Source organism: Erinaceus europaeus, chromosome 6 (assembly GCF_950295315.1).
Source record: "Erinaceus europaeus chromosome 6, mEriEur2.1, whole genome shotgun sequence".
NCBI lineage: Eukaryota > Metazoa > Chordata > Mammalia > Eulipotyphla > Erinaceidae > Erinaceus > Erinaceus europaeus.
This window is the reverse complement of record NC_080167.1, coordinates 55,096,046-55,110,512: the sequence shown is the minus strand read 5'-3', so window position 1 is coordinate 55,110,512 and position 14,467 is coordinate 55,096,046. Positions and strand designations below refer to the sequence as shown.

Below are 14,467 nucleotides of genomic sequence, written 5' to 3'. Positions count from 1 at the left end.
AAAACTGGGAAATGTTATGCATGTACAAACTATTGTATTTACTGTTGAATGTAAAACATTAATTCCCCAATAAAGAAATAAAAAAAGAAAAGCTTTCTTCAACAGCTCTGCCTTTAAGACACCACCAATCCTATATATTCATTAAGTCTTTTCTGACTCCAACACTTGAGAAAAAAAAAATGAAGTTTCATTTATCACCTGGCCCCAATGTACTTTAACTATGATATACTATCAAAGCCCTCTGTGATGTAGTACCTGAGATTGGGTTCATTCTATGCAAATATGTCCTGCACAAAGGACTGAAAACTCCCACAAATAGTTTATGCATCTCTTTGCATTCACTGGTTTCACAGTAGAAGGAAAGGGAGTCTAATAGTGAACATGATTTGGGGGTTCAGACAATGTATATCAGTCTGATGTAACAAGAATCTGTAAGACCCTTTGAGGAGAAAACAACCTCAGAAGGAGAAGTCTGGTATACCAGAATCGGCCACAAAAACCTAGTGATCTGAAAGGTGGTTTCTGATGGAGTCGAATTACCATTATTAATATCACTGAAATCCAGTCAGTCTTTCAGCACATACACATTTGGGGATAACACTATGTTTTCAAATGAAACTAACTATGCATTATACTGTTTGAGACCTCTCTAGAAAAGCAAAACTCAAAGGAGGGAAATCAACATTACAACTGACAGAAAAGAAAGGTAATCAAGCTAAAGCACCAACAGAGCATCAAGCAACATCCCAGAGGCAAGTACCAGCAGTATTTAAGAGTCTTGAGATCAGAGAGTCTAGTAGGAGTGGTAAGAAAATGCATTCCACAAGAATGACAACTGAAATGAAAACTGAACAAAGGTATATTGAACAGTATGAATCAACAAAGGAGAGCACCAGAGAACAATTTGGATATAGCTTCCAAATAGGAAAGAAAGATTACCAGCAGTCCAGTCATCAAAGAATTGAGACTAAGATAGCAAAATTCACATGAAAGGTTAAAGTGTGCTCTCATCTATACCGACATAGTAGTTGCATGTGGGGACAGTTAGGCTGTAGACTATATGCCTGCTATATGTTCAGAAGACTGGGGCTTGACACTGTCAGGTATCATGTACATGTATCAGTGAGACTGCCGTGCCTCAGGGATTTATGCTCCAGGAAACGTTCCCATGAAGCTCAGTCCACCTGGAACAATACACTTTATTGTGTAGTGATCACTTAGGCCTTTCACTTGGAGAAAATATTTCATCTAAGAAACAAATCCTAGTTATATGTTTAGAAAAAAAAAAGTCACACAAAGATCTAGCTTTTGTAGCATAGAATTAAAATGACTAGGCTAGTTCAAGAGTATCCATAAAATCAGCCTTAGTTTCATTTAGGGTTACATCATCTAAGTAGAAGTTAAAAACATAAGCTGAAAGATATATACACATGTTTCAAAGGTAGCACATAGAATGTAATCTCTTTCCCAACATTCTCAAAAGGAAACTAATTATTCTAAACTATATTCATTACCCACTTTTTTTTTTTTTGAGAGAAGGGGCTTTCTCTTTTTCTAAAGTATTTTTATTAGCTTTACTTATTTGTTGGATAAAGACAGTCAGAAATTGAGAGGAAAGGGGAGGTAGAGGGGAGCGGAGGGGGGGGGAAGGTTGACAGACACCTGTAGCACTGCTTCACCACTTGTGAAGCTTTTCCCCTGAAGTTGGGGACTAGACATGTGGCTCAACCAGGTGCACCACCACCCGGCCCCATTCACTACCCACTCTTTCCCTACCTCTTTGATTTGGAGACACCATGTGAAGTGAAATCTCAATTACATAGTATAGTTGTGATATTCAGATAGTTTATTACAATTTAGTTTTTTTTAACTTATGTGTTGTTAAGTTCCAGAGGGAAATGAAAATGTCCCATAGATTCAAATTTTCATAATTAATTTTATTAGTATGCATGTTAAAATGAGTATAGAAGGCTATATGTTTCAAGTTCAACTTAAAATTAAGTGCATACAATTAATATTTGCAAAAATGTTTTAAGTGAATTCTAGTGTTTAAGTATTATTTTATTAAATGAAATTAGTAGACCAGATCTTAATTCTCCTAAGTTTGGTTAGAGAAGAGTTCAATAAGGTTCTTTAGGACCAACTGGGAACCAGGTAGTGGTGTACCTGGTTGGGCATTAGTAAGAAGAGTCTTCCCCCAGCCTGCATCTGCAGGGGGAAGCTTCATGAGCTGTGAAACAGTATTGCAGGTGTCTTTCTGTCTCTCTCCCTCTCTGCCTCCCCCCTGTCAATTTCTCTCTGTATTCAAAATAAACACATTAAATATATTTTTGAAAATAAAGCTCTTCAACTAAGAAGCAACAGTTTAAAGAAAATAATAAAGAGAATACAATAAATAAATAAGAAGCAACAGTTGTACATGATGTTTTATAGACTTCTTCCTAAGACTGAATTATCTAAAATTCTCTCATTTTGATTCCCAGTGTTAACCATCACTTCTGGCTACAGGGAGGAAAATCACCTTTAAAAATCCAACTCATCATTAAAAAAGCAAAATGTCAATATCTTACCCCTCCTCCAAAAATAAGCATGTGCATTTTAAAAAAGAAAACTTTCACTAAAAATGTAGACAGAAAGTTCACATTAGCATGGAAAATACAGAATCATTAAATAAAATAGGTTTGTGTTGGTAAGGAGTCTAGAGAAGTAGCAAAGGCTTTGGTGACTCCTACATGTCTTCAGTTCAATACAAATACACTGGGTTCTGTAAGTTGAGAATGTCTTTCTTCAGCAGATGCCCCCTGACTGACATCTTACATACTTAGTTACCTGTGTTAGTTTAAACACAGTGGTGTCTCAAATCCTACCCCTAGGGAAAAGTGAGAACAATAAAGCTTAAAAGTCTCAGATTTCCTGGTGGCTTCCCACTCACTTTGTTCTTCAGTTTGAGAAGCAAGAGTGACTAGAGGGGTGGCAGTTGGGCCCCTTGAGTAATTCTTTGGTGTTTTCACTTTAGTTGTTGGAGTATTCCTATTATTCCTATTATTCTGTGACTGAGCTTACCCAAGTTACACAGCAGGAAACTATTAAAATCTACTCACTTCAAATGTGACATTTTGACTGTCCAGCAACTGTAGCATAAAAATACTGTTAATTAAATGCAGATAATGAAAATTTTAAATGAAATTAAAGTTGAGGAAATTTGAAGAGCAAAATAAAACATTTGTCAAAATAATTTGATTTTTAAGGTCAATTTATATTTAGTTCCAACTGAAATAATTTAGCTCTGCTGGATGACTATGTCATATCTTGATTATATTAGTGTTGTCTTTTTATTTTTGCAATCCACAACTAAAAACATGTTATTCTCTAGGACATAACTGCAGTAATCACATTCATTTCCTGTGTCCAAGGTGCAAACTAAATTCTATTCTTAAGATCTTAAGAGCATTTCTAAAATTACAAATCTATGATTTACTTGGACAATTTTCTTCCTAAAGTACAAACATTAACATTTTTGGTATTAAATATATGGCATCTTTGTCTATGTGTATTACCAAAATGCAAATAAGAGATAAAGTAACTGGCAAGCTATCAATGGAGATCTTAAAATGATTCTACTTATTCACTTCACTTACTGTCTGTAATGTCAGTTTTAAGAAAAAGTATTAGCAAGTAAGTTAGTAGATATCAAGGAAACATATCTTCAACTTTTATACTACTTATACTTAAGATAATACTTACTTCTTTGCCTCCCTCTCAGAGGATATATCCTGAGTTTTTCAATAATATCAACCACAATCAGGGATGTCAGAACCAGGGAGACTGGCAGGTCAGGTAAAGTATCAGGTAAGACAGCAGTGGAACCATTAGTAGTACTTTTTTGAATCTGTTTTTAGAAAATAATTTAGAAGCATAAGAGTTACTTGCTTTGTTCAAAAACAATTTTGTTAGTCTGCAAGTACTAATAAATGAGTTGTAAATACATTTGTCAAAAGGCAAAAAGATAGTTTCAGGGTCTCAAAGCCCAAAATATTTTGAATGATTTCTAAAGATATTATAAAGATTACCATTACTGGAAAAGTTTTTAATTAATTACAGAGATTGACAAATGGATGTGAAAATGTCACAGTGAGTGGGAATGGTGACCTGGGGGATTTCTTCCAATCCAATCACAAAGCAGAGTCTCTGATAGACTTAGCTCAAAGAGTTAGGAAAACAAATCTCGAAGTTTAGGGTCTTTCAGGAAGGGAGATCCCAGGTAAAACCAGCTATGATTTGGGGGGCAATTTCTTCATTTGATTAAGGTATCTACCAAAAAAAAGTGTATGGTAAGAATCAGGTTAATGACAATTTGAGACTTTTCCATCTGAGAACAAAAATAAGACAAAGAAGCCACCATAACTATTCTATTCAATATGGCAGTAGAGGTGCTAGCATAGTAAAAGAAAGAGTATAAACATTAGAAAGAGAGAGAGAGAGAGAAATTAATTAAATAATGCATGATCATTTATGGAGAAAATTTCCCCAAAATGGAAAAAAACTATTAGTAGAAATAATAACAAAGAGGTAGAAAACAAGATTGTAAAAAATCATTCAATGAAATATCAAATGTCTAACTTTTTGTAGAAAATTACACTGAATGAAATTATAAAGCAGTGTTCTGCTCTTCCTCTCACACAACGAAGAACATTAAAAATACATAAAGAGGGATGGCAAAATAATTCATCTAGAAGGATGCCTGCTTTGCCATGTGGATAACCCAGATTCAAGTCCACCCATGACTACACTGGGAGAAGCTTCTATGTTGTGTTATCTTTCCCTCTCTCACTCTGACTCTCCCTATCTCTTTCATCTGGAAAAAAAAAAAAGTTGACCAAGGCAAGCTGGGTGGTGGTACATCTAGTTAACTGCATACATTACTAGGCTAAGGACCAAGGTTTGAGCCCCTGCTCCCCTACCTGCAGGGGAAAAGCATCATGAGTGGTGAAGCAAATACTGCATGCATCTTTGTCTCTGTGTGCTTTCCACCATGTGCGCTTAACTGGTTGCACCACCGCCCGGCTCCCAGCATCTCTCTGTCTCTCATCATGTAGGCCCCAGTGATAACCCTGTTTGGGGGCAGAGGGGGTTTGACCCAGAGTAGTGAACCCCTGGTAACAACAAGAAAAAAAATAAAGAAAAAAATATGTCAAGCTGATTTTAAAACTAATATATTTAAATACAAAAGGCAAGACATTTTAGAAGGAAAAGAACAAGACAGGAAGATTTACTTTTCTAGATAAATGAACTTTCAAGAATTAAGAGTGTTCAGAGGTCACACAGGCTCCTTTGCTAAATATGAATATTTATGGGCACTGTGTGAGATTGATGGAATAAACAGTTAATTGTATTTATATATTTTCTTCAAATTCGGGAGCTACTCTCTACCTTAATCCAGCTTGGACTACTTTTATAATTAAGCCTTAATCTGCAGGGGGAAGCTTCATGAGCTGTGAAACAGTATTGCAGGTGTCTGTCTGTCTCTCTCCCTCTCTGCCTCCCCCCTTCCCTGTCAATTTCCTCTTCCACCATCATGCACTGGTTTGGATGACTATATAAACATTTCATGGTCAATTCTTGTTTAAAATAGATTTAATATATTTATTAATTATTGTTTTTCCCAGAGCACTGCTCAGCTCTGTTCATGGGGTGCTGGGGATTGAACCTGGGAGACTGGAGCCTCAAGCATGAGAGTCTCTTTGCATAACCATTATGCTATCTACTCCCACCCATCAATCAACTCTTGAGATAACATATGTGTATAAAATTATAAGAAAGAAAATTAAGCATAAGGTTAACATCATTGGTTTATAGGAAAACAAAATGTGCTCCCAAATTTTCTGTAATTAAATATTTACCTCCTCTTTCCTTGGTTAAATACCTTAATCCTTTCTTAAATAAAAAAATAAAAATAAAAAATAAAAAATAAAGAATTTCTCTTCATCAAAAGATACTTCTAGATTATTAAGTTACAGAATACAGATACATTTATAATATTAATACATATTATCAACAAGATAATTACAATCTGAATATGGAAATAATTCTTCTAAATCAATTTTTAAAAATTGTTTCTTTTTAAGTATTTACTTATTTATTTTCCCTTTTGTTGCCCTTGTTTTTTATTGTTGTTATAGTTATTATTGTTGTTGTTATTGATGTTATCGTTGTTGGATAGGACAGAGAGAAATGGAGAGATGAGGGGAAGACAGAGGGGGAGAGAAAGATAGACACCTGCAGACCTGCTTTACCACCTGTGAAGCAACTCCACTGTAGGTGGGGAGCCGGGGTCTCGAACTAGGATCCTTACGCCGGTCCTTGTGCTTCATGCCACATGCGCTTAACCAGCTGCGCTACCACTGGGCTCCGTACAGATCAATTTTTAAGAGATAAGCAATACCATAGAAAGTAGGAAAGGTGAAAAGTACCCAATCTTGTTAATGTTTGGGGAAATGCAATTTCAAACTATAATGAGATGCAAGAATATATCCACCTAAATAGGTAAAATAAAAAGACATACAATGCAAATGAGGGTGGGAGTGCAGAACATAGAGAACGCACATTCTATGCTAGTTAAAGGATACATTAGTATTTCACTGGAAAATTGGCATAATCTCATGGCCCACCTATTATATACTCTTGTTATATATATCTTGAACCAAGTGGAATGCTTGCACATGTGCACTAAGAAATATAAGAATGTTTACAGCAGCATTATTTTTAGAAGCCAAAACTGAAATGGCCATAGATAGTAGAAATTATAATTTGTGATATGGTCATAATGCAAAAGTAATGAAAATTCCATTTTCATTCTCTACAGGAATGACTAAGCCATCATTTTAAATAAAAGAAGTCAAACACGACAAGATTGCTAACTAGCTACTACAGATGGAGATCTACATGTGGAGATGGAAATGTGTATACTTCGTTTTCCTTTCATAAGAGGTTCAAAAACAGGCAACCTAATTTGAAGCAATAGAAGAAAAGATAAGGGGAGGAAGGAAGGTAGTCATCACAAAGGAAATGGGGTGAGTTTTAGAAAACTATCAAAGTTTGACTTTTTGACCCAAGGAGTGTTTTACACAGGGACTTGCTTTGTGATATCTCATTAGTACTATACTTCTATATTTTGTATATTTTATATATTTTTATATTTTATATATTTTTATATTTATATATATTTCTTTCCTGTTTGTGAGCTATACTTCAATAAAAAATCAAAAATACAAAATGAAAAAGAACAAAAGAGTGCTGGTTTATAGACCACTTTATGATAATAGTGTTCTCTGAAGGATTGTAAAAGTGATTGTTAAAGCTCTTGCAAATCTCTCAAACCATTTCCAGTTGCTGGGAGGAGAGAGAAAGAAAATGATAAATCTATTGAAAACTTCCCAGGTTCTCCATCACCAGTACATACCACAAAGTCTGGGGTACTAAATGCTCTTTTTGAATGTTCACTGAACATTCACAATGAATTTTCACATAAACTGTCACTAAGTAATTTAAGTCATGCACTTTGATAAAGTGAAAACTACATTTATTCATAGAAACATGCAAGTTAATCAGACTAGTTAAGGAATTCTTTTTATTTCATTCTATTTATTTACTAGCTAGAGACAGAAAGAAATTGAGAGGGAATGGGGAAGATAGAGAGGAAGAGATATAGAAAGACACCTGCAGTATTGCTTCACCACTCGTGAAGCTTTCCCCCTGCAGGTGGGGACCAGGGGCTTGAATCTTCATCCTTATGCACTGTAACATGAGCACTTAACCAGGTGTGCCACCGACTTGCCCCTGTTAAGGAATTCTTTCTCTTGGGTAATGAAAGTCTCAGAGCCTGAAGGTTCTGCTTGTAACATTTCTGTCTTGAGCACACTCATCCAAGGCTTTTCCAAACAGCTTGGTTGAAACATATGCTCAAAGTTATTTAGGTTATTTTTAAATAAATGTCATGTGCAAATTACTTGCCCAAGGATTTATTATCAAAGGTCTTAGAGTGTTAATGGCCATTCCCATGGAAATTGTTCAGCTCAGTTTAGAACTGAGGACACTAAAAAGAATATCAAGCTGAGAAAGAGAAAGTGTGGATCTACTATCAAACATCTTGGTTTGTTATTTTGAAAAAAAAAAAAGTTCCTGTTTTCACACAGACATAAGCATAAAAAAAATATTTTTAATTGACTTTTAGATTTTCTTCCACAATCATAGAGGAGACAATGATCCTAGTACTTGAAAGAAATAAATATTCTGCAATGTGTAAGATGATTTGATAAGACAAATCTTAACAATTCGTTGGGCACATTGCTCTATCAGATTCCAATAACAAGAGGACATTTTAAAATCTCAAAACTGTGCAACAGAAGAAATGAAAAATTCATACCTCTGTTACTGCTATAGAAAAGCTGAAGCTGGGAAGGGTGGTCAGTACCACGCACATCAACATAACAGGTCTCCTAGCAAAGGAGAAAAAAATAAGCAACAGCAATAATGTACAAGATGAACAGTTCCTGTTCCATTTTGCTAGCTTTGCAGTTCCTGTTCCATTCATCTATATAGCTTTTTCTAAGAAGCTACTGCTTCCCTATTTCCATTTCCCAAATGTTTGAGTTTGGCAAAGGGGAACACATACAAACATTAGAATTTTTCCTTAGAACAAAGGGGTGAGCAATTTCTAAACAATTAGCAAGCCATAGACTACTAAGAACATCACATTGTAAGACAATGACTTCAGAATATCCATAATCCATTCATTAAAATCCTGCCCATGAGTTCTGACTCTAGTAACCAACTAAAACAAAAAAATAGCATAGCTTTGTCAAAAGATACTATACCCCATGTCATAAAACTGATTCTTCAAAAATATACTTAAAAATTACATGCTACGGTTAATACTTAAGCATGACTTGACATGAAACATTTGCAGTTTTCATTTGAACCAAAGGGGGAAAAATCATACAGGAGGTTGCACAGTAGATAAAGCACTGAACTTGCAAACATGAGGTCCTTAATTCTATCTTCAACATTGCATGTTCTCTCTCTCTCTCTCTAATAAGTAAATCATTGCATATTTTTCAAGTTGCTTTTGGATGACTTTTTTTTCAAATTGTTTTAGTAGGGAAATAATGATTTATAATATAGCTACTATCACATGGATACAATTTCTTTTTTTTTATTGCCTCCAGGGTTATTGCTGGGGCTCCGTTATTGCCTGCACTACGAATCCACTGCTCCTAGAGGCTTGTTTTTCCTTTTTGTTGCCCTTGTTGTTCTATCATTGTTGTGGTTATTATTGTTATTATTGATGTTGTTGTTGTTGGATAGGACAGAGATTAATGGAGAGAGTACAGAAAGACAAGAGAGTGGGAGAGAAAGATAGACACTTGCAGACCTACTTTACCACTTGTGAAGCGACCCCCCCCCCCGACACTGCAGATGGGGAGCTAGGGGCTGCACTACTGCCGGACCCCAGAAAAAAAATTTTATCTACCCATTTAAGTCCTCTTCCACCATCATGCACTGGTTTGGATGACTATATAAACATTTCATGGTCAATTCTTGTTTAAAATAGATTTAATATATTTATTAATTATTGTTTTTCCCAGAGCACTGCTCAGCTCTGTTCATGGGGTGCTGGGGATTGAACCTGGGAGACTGGAGCCTCAAGCATGAGAGTCTCTTTGCATAACCATTATGCTATCTACTCCTACCCATCAATCAACTCTTGAGATAACATATGTGTATAAAATTATAAGAAAGAAAATTAAGCATAAGGTTAACATCATTGGTTTATAGGAAAACAAAATGTGCTCCCAAATTTTCTGTAATTAAATATTTACCTCCTCTTTGCTTGGTTAAATACTATAGTAATTATACATATACAAAATGTGTCTTCTGAGCCCAGATTCAGGTTCCTGAAGCACTCAAGTCTTTGAGACTGACTCAGAGTCCTCAGCTTGACCTTCAAAAGGTAAGACTGTTCCATGATCATTCCTACACCTCCTTTTCACCTGAGTAATTGCTCTCAATTGTTTCAATCAATCTTTAAATACCATCCACTTACTGGAGACTTCTAAATATATTGTGTACACACATACACTCACACACAGGTGCATATACACAGATGATTAGATAGATAGATAGATATAAATAAATATACTTTTTATCAACTCTTTTAATCAAACACTATCTGTTTGATATTGCCACTTGGATGTCAGGTAGTTAGTTGCAAGTTGTAACTTAAGACTTCAGTGGTAAAAGGTAACTCTGACACAATGTGCCTCCAAAAGATATCACATCCTCCCCACTTATCTGTTCTGATGGTCATTAAATTCCGTTCTTTTTCTTTTTTCTTTTTTTTCCTGTCATACTGTTTCAAATACACCCTCTGTTAATTTTCTTTTTCCCCCCTCTGTTAATTTTCTAACTAATCCACTATCATTTGCAATATGCTCTAACAGGTTTCTAAATAATGCTTCTTGTAACATTTTTCACATAGAACAAAGTGGTATTTTTAAAATGCAAAATACAGCTTAGGGTGAGGGATATAGGGAGTTGCTGTTTAATGGCTAGAAATCTTCAACTCTGGGAGAGTTGTATGTATGAATGGTGGTACTGGTAGCAAATCAATGCAGATATACTTAAGACATTGAACTGTATGCTTAAAATGTTTGAGATGCAAGTAGGGAAAAGCATGGGATGGAGGAGCTCTGTGGTCTTAGGATAGGAAAGATTGCCTTGCAGACGTGTATGACAAGCAGATGAGAGGTCGTACCTATGTGTCAACAACTGTACTATAAACCATTAACCACTCCCAATAAAGTAGAAAGATGTTTAAAATGGTACATTTTGCTATGTGTAGTAGACCATGGTATATTTGCATGTTGCAGAGATATAAAAATAACTCCAATAGTTGTGTTAATACTTCTATATTTTCATTCTCTTTTATTTTATTATGAGAGGAAGAGATAAGAGTACTGCTCAGTGCTGGTATACAGTACCAAGAACTGAACCTTGGGCTTCATGCATGCAAGTCATGTGCTCACCACTGATATTTCACTTAGTAAATATAGTTTGCAGCCTTTGTAAAAATCTTCCAATGGATGAGTAATGTAATTAGAATAAAAGGGAGACCTACTAGCCTACCCTTTACATGTTCCACATGATGTGTGTTTTCTTATTTCTATTCTTCTCACCTAGAATGACCTTTCTCTCTCTGTCATCCCCTTTAACTCCACCCTACTGCCATTCTGGCTATTTCTGGTTTGCTGGTGATCACACCAAGCTTGCTCCAATTTAGGGTCATGCAATCAGTATGGGTTCTTCTGGATATTCCATGACTATTTCCATGTTGTCATCCACCTCTGCTTTTGTTCATTCCTGATCACATTCCTACTTTTACATAACATTTAATATATTTTCGATGATGAATATATATAACTTAAAGAGAACATGAAATCCTGATTACTTCTAGGAATCTGGTGAATTGCTATGGACTTTATTCAGGACAAAAAAATTTAGATGTGGAGAGTCGGGCAGTAGCGCATTGGTTTAAGTGCACGTGGCACGAAGGGCAAAGACTGGCATAAGGATCCTGGTTCGAGCCCCCAGCTCCCCACCTGCAGGGGAGTCGCTTCACAGGCGGTGAAGCAGGTCTGCAGGTGTCTACCTTTCTCTCCCCCTCTCTGTCTTCCCCTCCTCTCTCCATTTCTCTCTGTCCTATCTAGCAATGATGACATCAATAACAACAACAAATATAACTACAACAACAATAAAAAAGGGCAACAAAAGGGAAAGTAAATAAATAAATATAAAAAAGTTAGATGCATAAAATGAAATCAACAGACACAAAAAAGCAATTATATTGAAATAAAAGTATCAATATTAATTTTAAATTCTGATGAATATATATGCCTGTTTATGACAATGCCATTTTCTTTGAAATATTCAAGACTTATTTAAATCAATAATCATTATAATTTCAAATTAGGAAAATTCAAAAAGCCATATTCTGAAATTTCTGTGAGAACTAAAATGTGACATGAAAATTCCTATGTAGTAAGGCCACTGGAACTGTTAATATCACTGTGGCCTCATGCAACATTCATATTGGAAAGAAATGCTAATTTTTTTTAGTAACAGAGGGCACTAGGTAAAATTTGTTTCTCATTCAAGTTGAAGAGCCCCTTGCACTAGAAACAATATAATATATTGAAAGAATTAAGTAAATACTAAATGAATGGATGGAATTGTTAGTTAGTGATTATCAATTTAAGGCAGATTTTTTTATTAAGTAGAAAATAATAACAGCTTGTATTTGAAAATCTTGACTCACTGCTAGCATGATTATAATTTGTAAATAACTATTGAGCTATGTCCCCCACGAGATATGTTGAACTCCTAACCCCCAGTACTCCAAGGTATAACCTTATTTGGAACAGGATCTCTTCAAAGGTAATGAATTAAAATGAGATGATCAAGGTAGTTCCTGATTCAATAAGACTGGGAATATATTAAAAAAAAAAAAAAAAAGGAAGGGGAGGGAGTTAGGAGACATACACAGAAGGAAGTTAATGTGAAGAAATACAAGAAGACACAATGTGAAGATGTGGCAAAGACCAGAGTGATGTAGCTATAAGATAAGAAATGTCAAGACAGTGCCAGCAAACCCCCAACTAGAAGGTAGGCCTGGAGTAGACTCTCTAACAGCCCTCACAAGGAGTCTACTTTGTCAACACCTTGAGCTCAGATTTTCAGTTGAAAAACTATGAAACAATAAGTTTATGTTGCACAAGCCACTCAGAAGAACTGTAGCATTACTCGTAAATTAATTTATATTTTGTTACATAAAGTGTAGCACTCCCACAAGTACCAGATAATGTGGAAGTGGCTTTGGGATTGGGTAATGGGTATAATCTGGAAAGGGTTTGAAATTCATGACAGAAAAAGGCTAGATTGGGGCTGGTATGTAGGATGCCAGAGACCCAGGCTAGAGACCAGACCCCACTGCACTGGAGAAGGCTTCAGTGCTGTAGGCAGTCTGTCTGTCTGTCTGTAAAGTTGACCCAGAATGTGAAACCCAAGCTATAACAAAAGATGAAGAAAAAGAAAAAACAAAGAGAAAAGGGAGAAAAAAGGAAAGCCTCAAAAAAAAAAAAAATGGGCAGAAACAGACACTGAAGATGTTGTTTGAGAACTCAAGAAAGAAAAAAAAAGGAGGCTGTGGAAAAGCCTCTGACACCTTAGAAAATACAACTATTGTGAGTAGAATGATGCCAGAAATAACCGTTCAGCATCATAACTCAGGTGAGACCTTTCCTTTCTCATAGGACTCCTTAATTCCTTTACAGGTGGTTCAATTCCTAACAAAGCATCAAAACCTAGATGCAAACTAGGTTCCATGTGATAAGGCATATGTACACATGTATCCATAAATTAGGGCAAATTATATATTATACCTTAAAGTAAAAATTCACAATAGTTTGCAGTGAGTTAATAAATGAAGCAAGGAAGTTCAAAAACCTAAAAAGACACCATAAAGTACCTAATCAAACAGTTTCTTCTCAGACCTAGATACCCTCCTCACCTACTTCCTATTACACTTCCCTCAGTCACTCCAAAGCTAACCTTATCAAAGTAAACACTACAAAAGTTGAATAAGGGCAAGAGACTGGCATACTTTAATGATGACTCTTTAGTCACTATCAGGACACCCCATCAGCTGGGGCCCTAGTTGGAGAGTCCCACACAGACATGATGAGCCTAAACCTTGAATAGATCCCTCTCTCCACTATCACTGGTCATCTCCATCAGGGACAGCATAATGGACCTCTTTGACACCCTGCCCTCAATGTAGATCAACAATGGTAGAGAATGTTCCATCCTCTAAAGGGGGGTTGGATAACATACTCTATATACCACCTGATGAAGATGGGTCCTGAAATAGGTGAAACTTGGAATGTTCCTACTCATGATCACAGAATGTGAGCTCAGACCTACAGGGATGCAGAGGTTACATAGGCTCCTATGCTGAATATGAGCCCCAGATCAAATTGAGGGGGTGTACAGTAAACAATGTTTATACACTTTTCCCATATTTGGAAACTACTGTCTTCCCTGATCCAGCTTTCTAGTCCTTTTTCCAGCCATGATATCATCTCCCCAGACAATAACTTGGGTTCACCTGCATATCAGATGTCAGGCTCAGGAAAAAAACTAATAAAATCATGGGCCTTTTGGAATATACCTAAAATAGACCTACTATTTCCAAAACAGAAATCCCAAATCTTCATCAGTCTTTAGGTTTATGATTACTCAACAATTTGTTTGGCTTTATATGTTAACTCTTCTTTCAGCCACCAGGTTCCAGATGCTACCATGATGCCAACCAGACTTCCCTGGGCAGATGACCCCACCAATGTATCCTGGA

The 14,467-nt window shown here is 35.9% G+C and overlaps 1 protein-coding gene across 1 annotated transcript in view; it reads right to left on the bottom strand.

Moving 5' to 3' along the window:
• The window catches only part of TMEM236 (transmembrane protein 236), a 54,434-nt gene that overhangs the window by 26,413 nt on the left and 13,554 nt on the right, over nucleotides 1–14,467 (bottom strand). The window contains exons 2-3 of the mRNA XM_007526677.2: nucleotides 8,423–8,495; nucleotides 3,745–3,889 (exon numbers count right to left, since the gene is read on the bottom strand). Of these exons, the coding sequence (XP_007526739.2) occupies nucleotides 3,745–3,889; nucleotides 8,423–8,495 (218 nt within the window). The remainder of the gene's footprint in view (nucleotides 1–3,744; nucleotides 3,890–8,422; nucleotides 8,496–14,467) is intronic.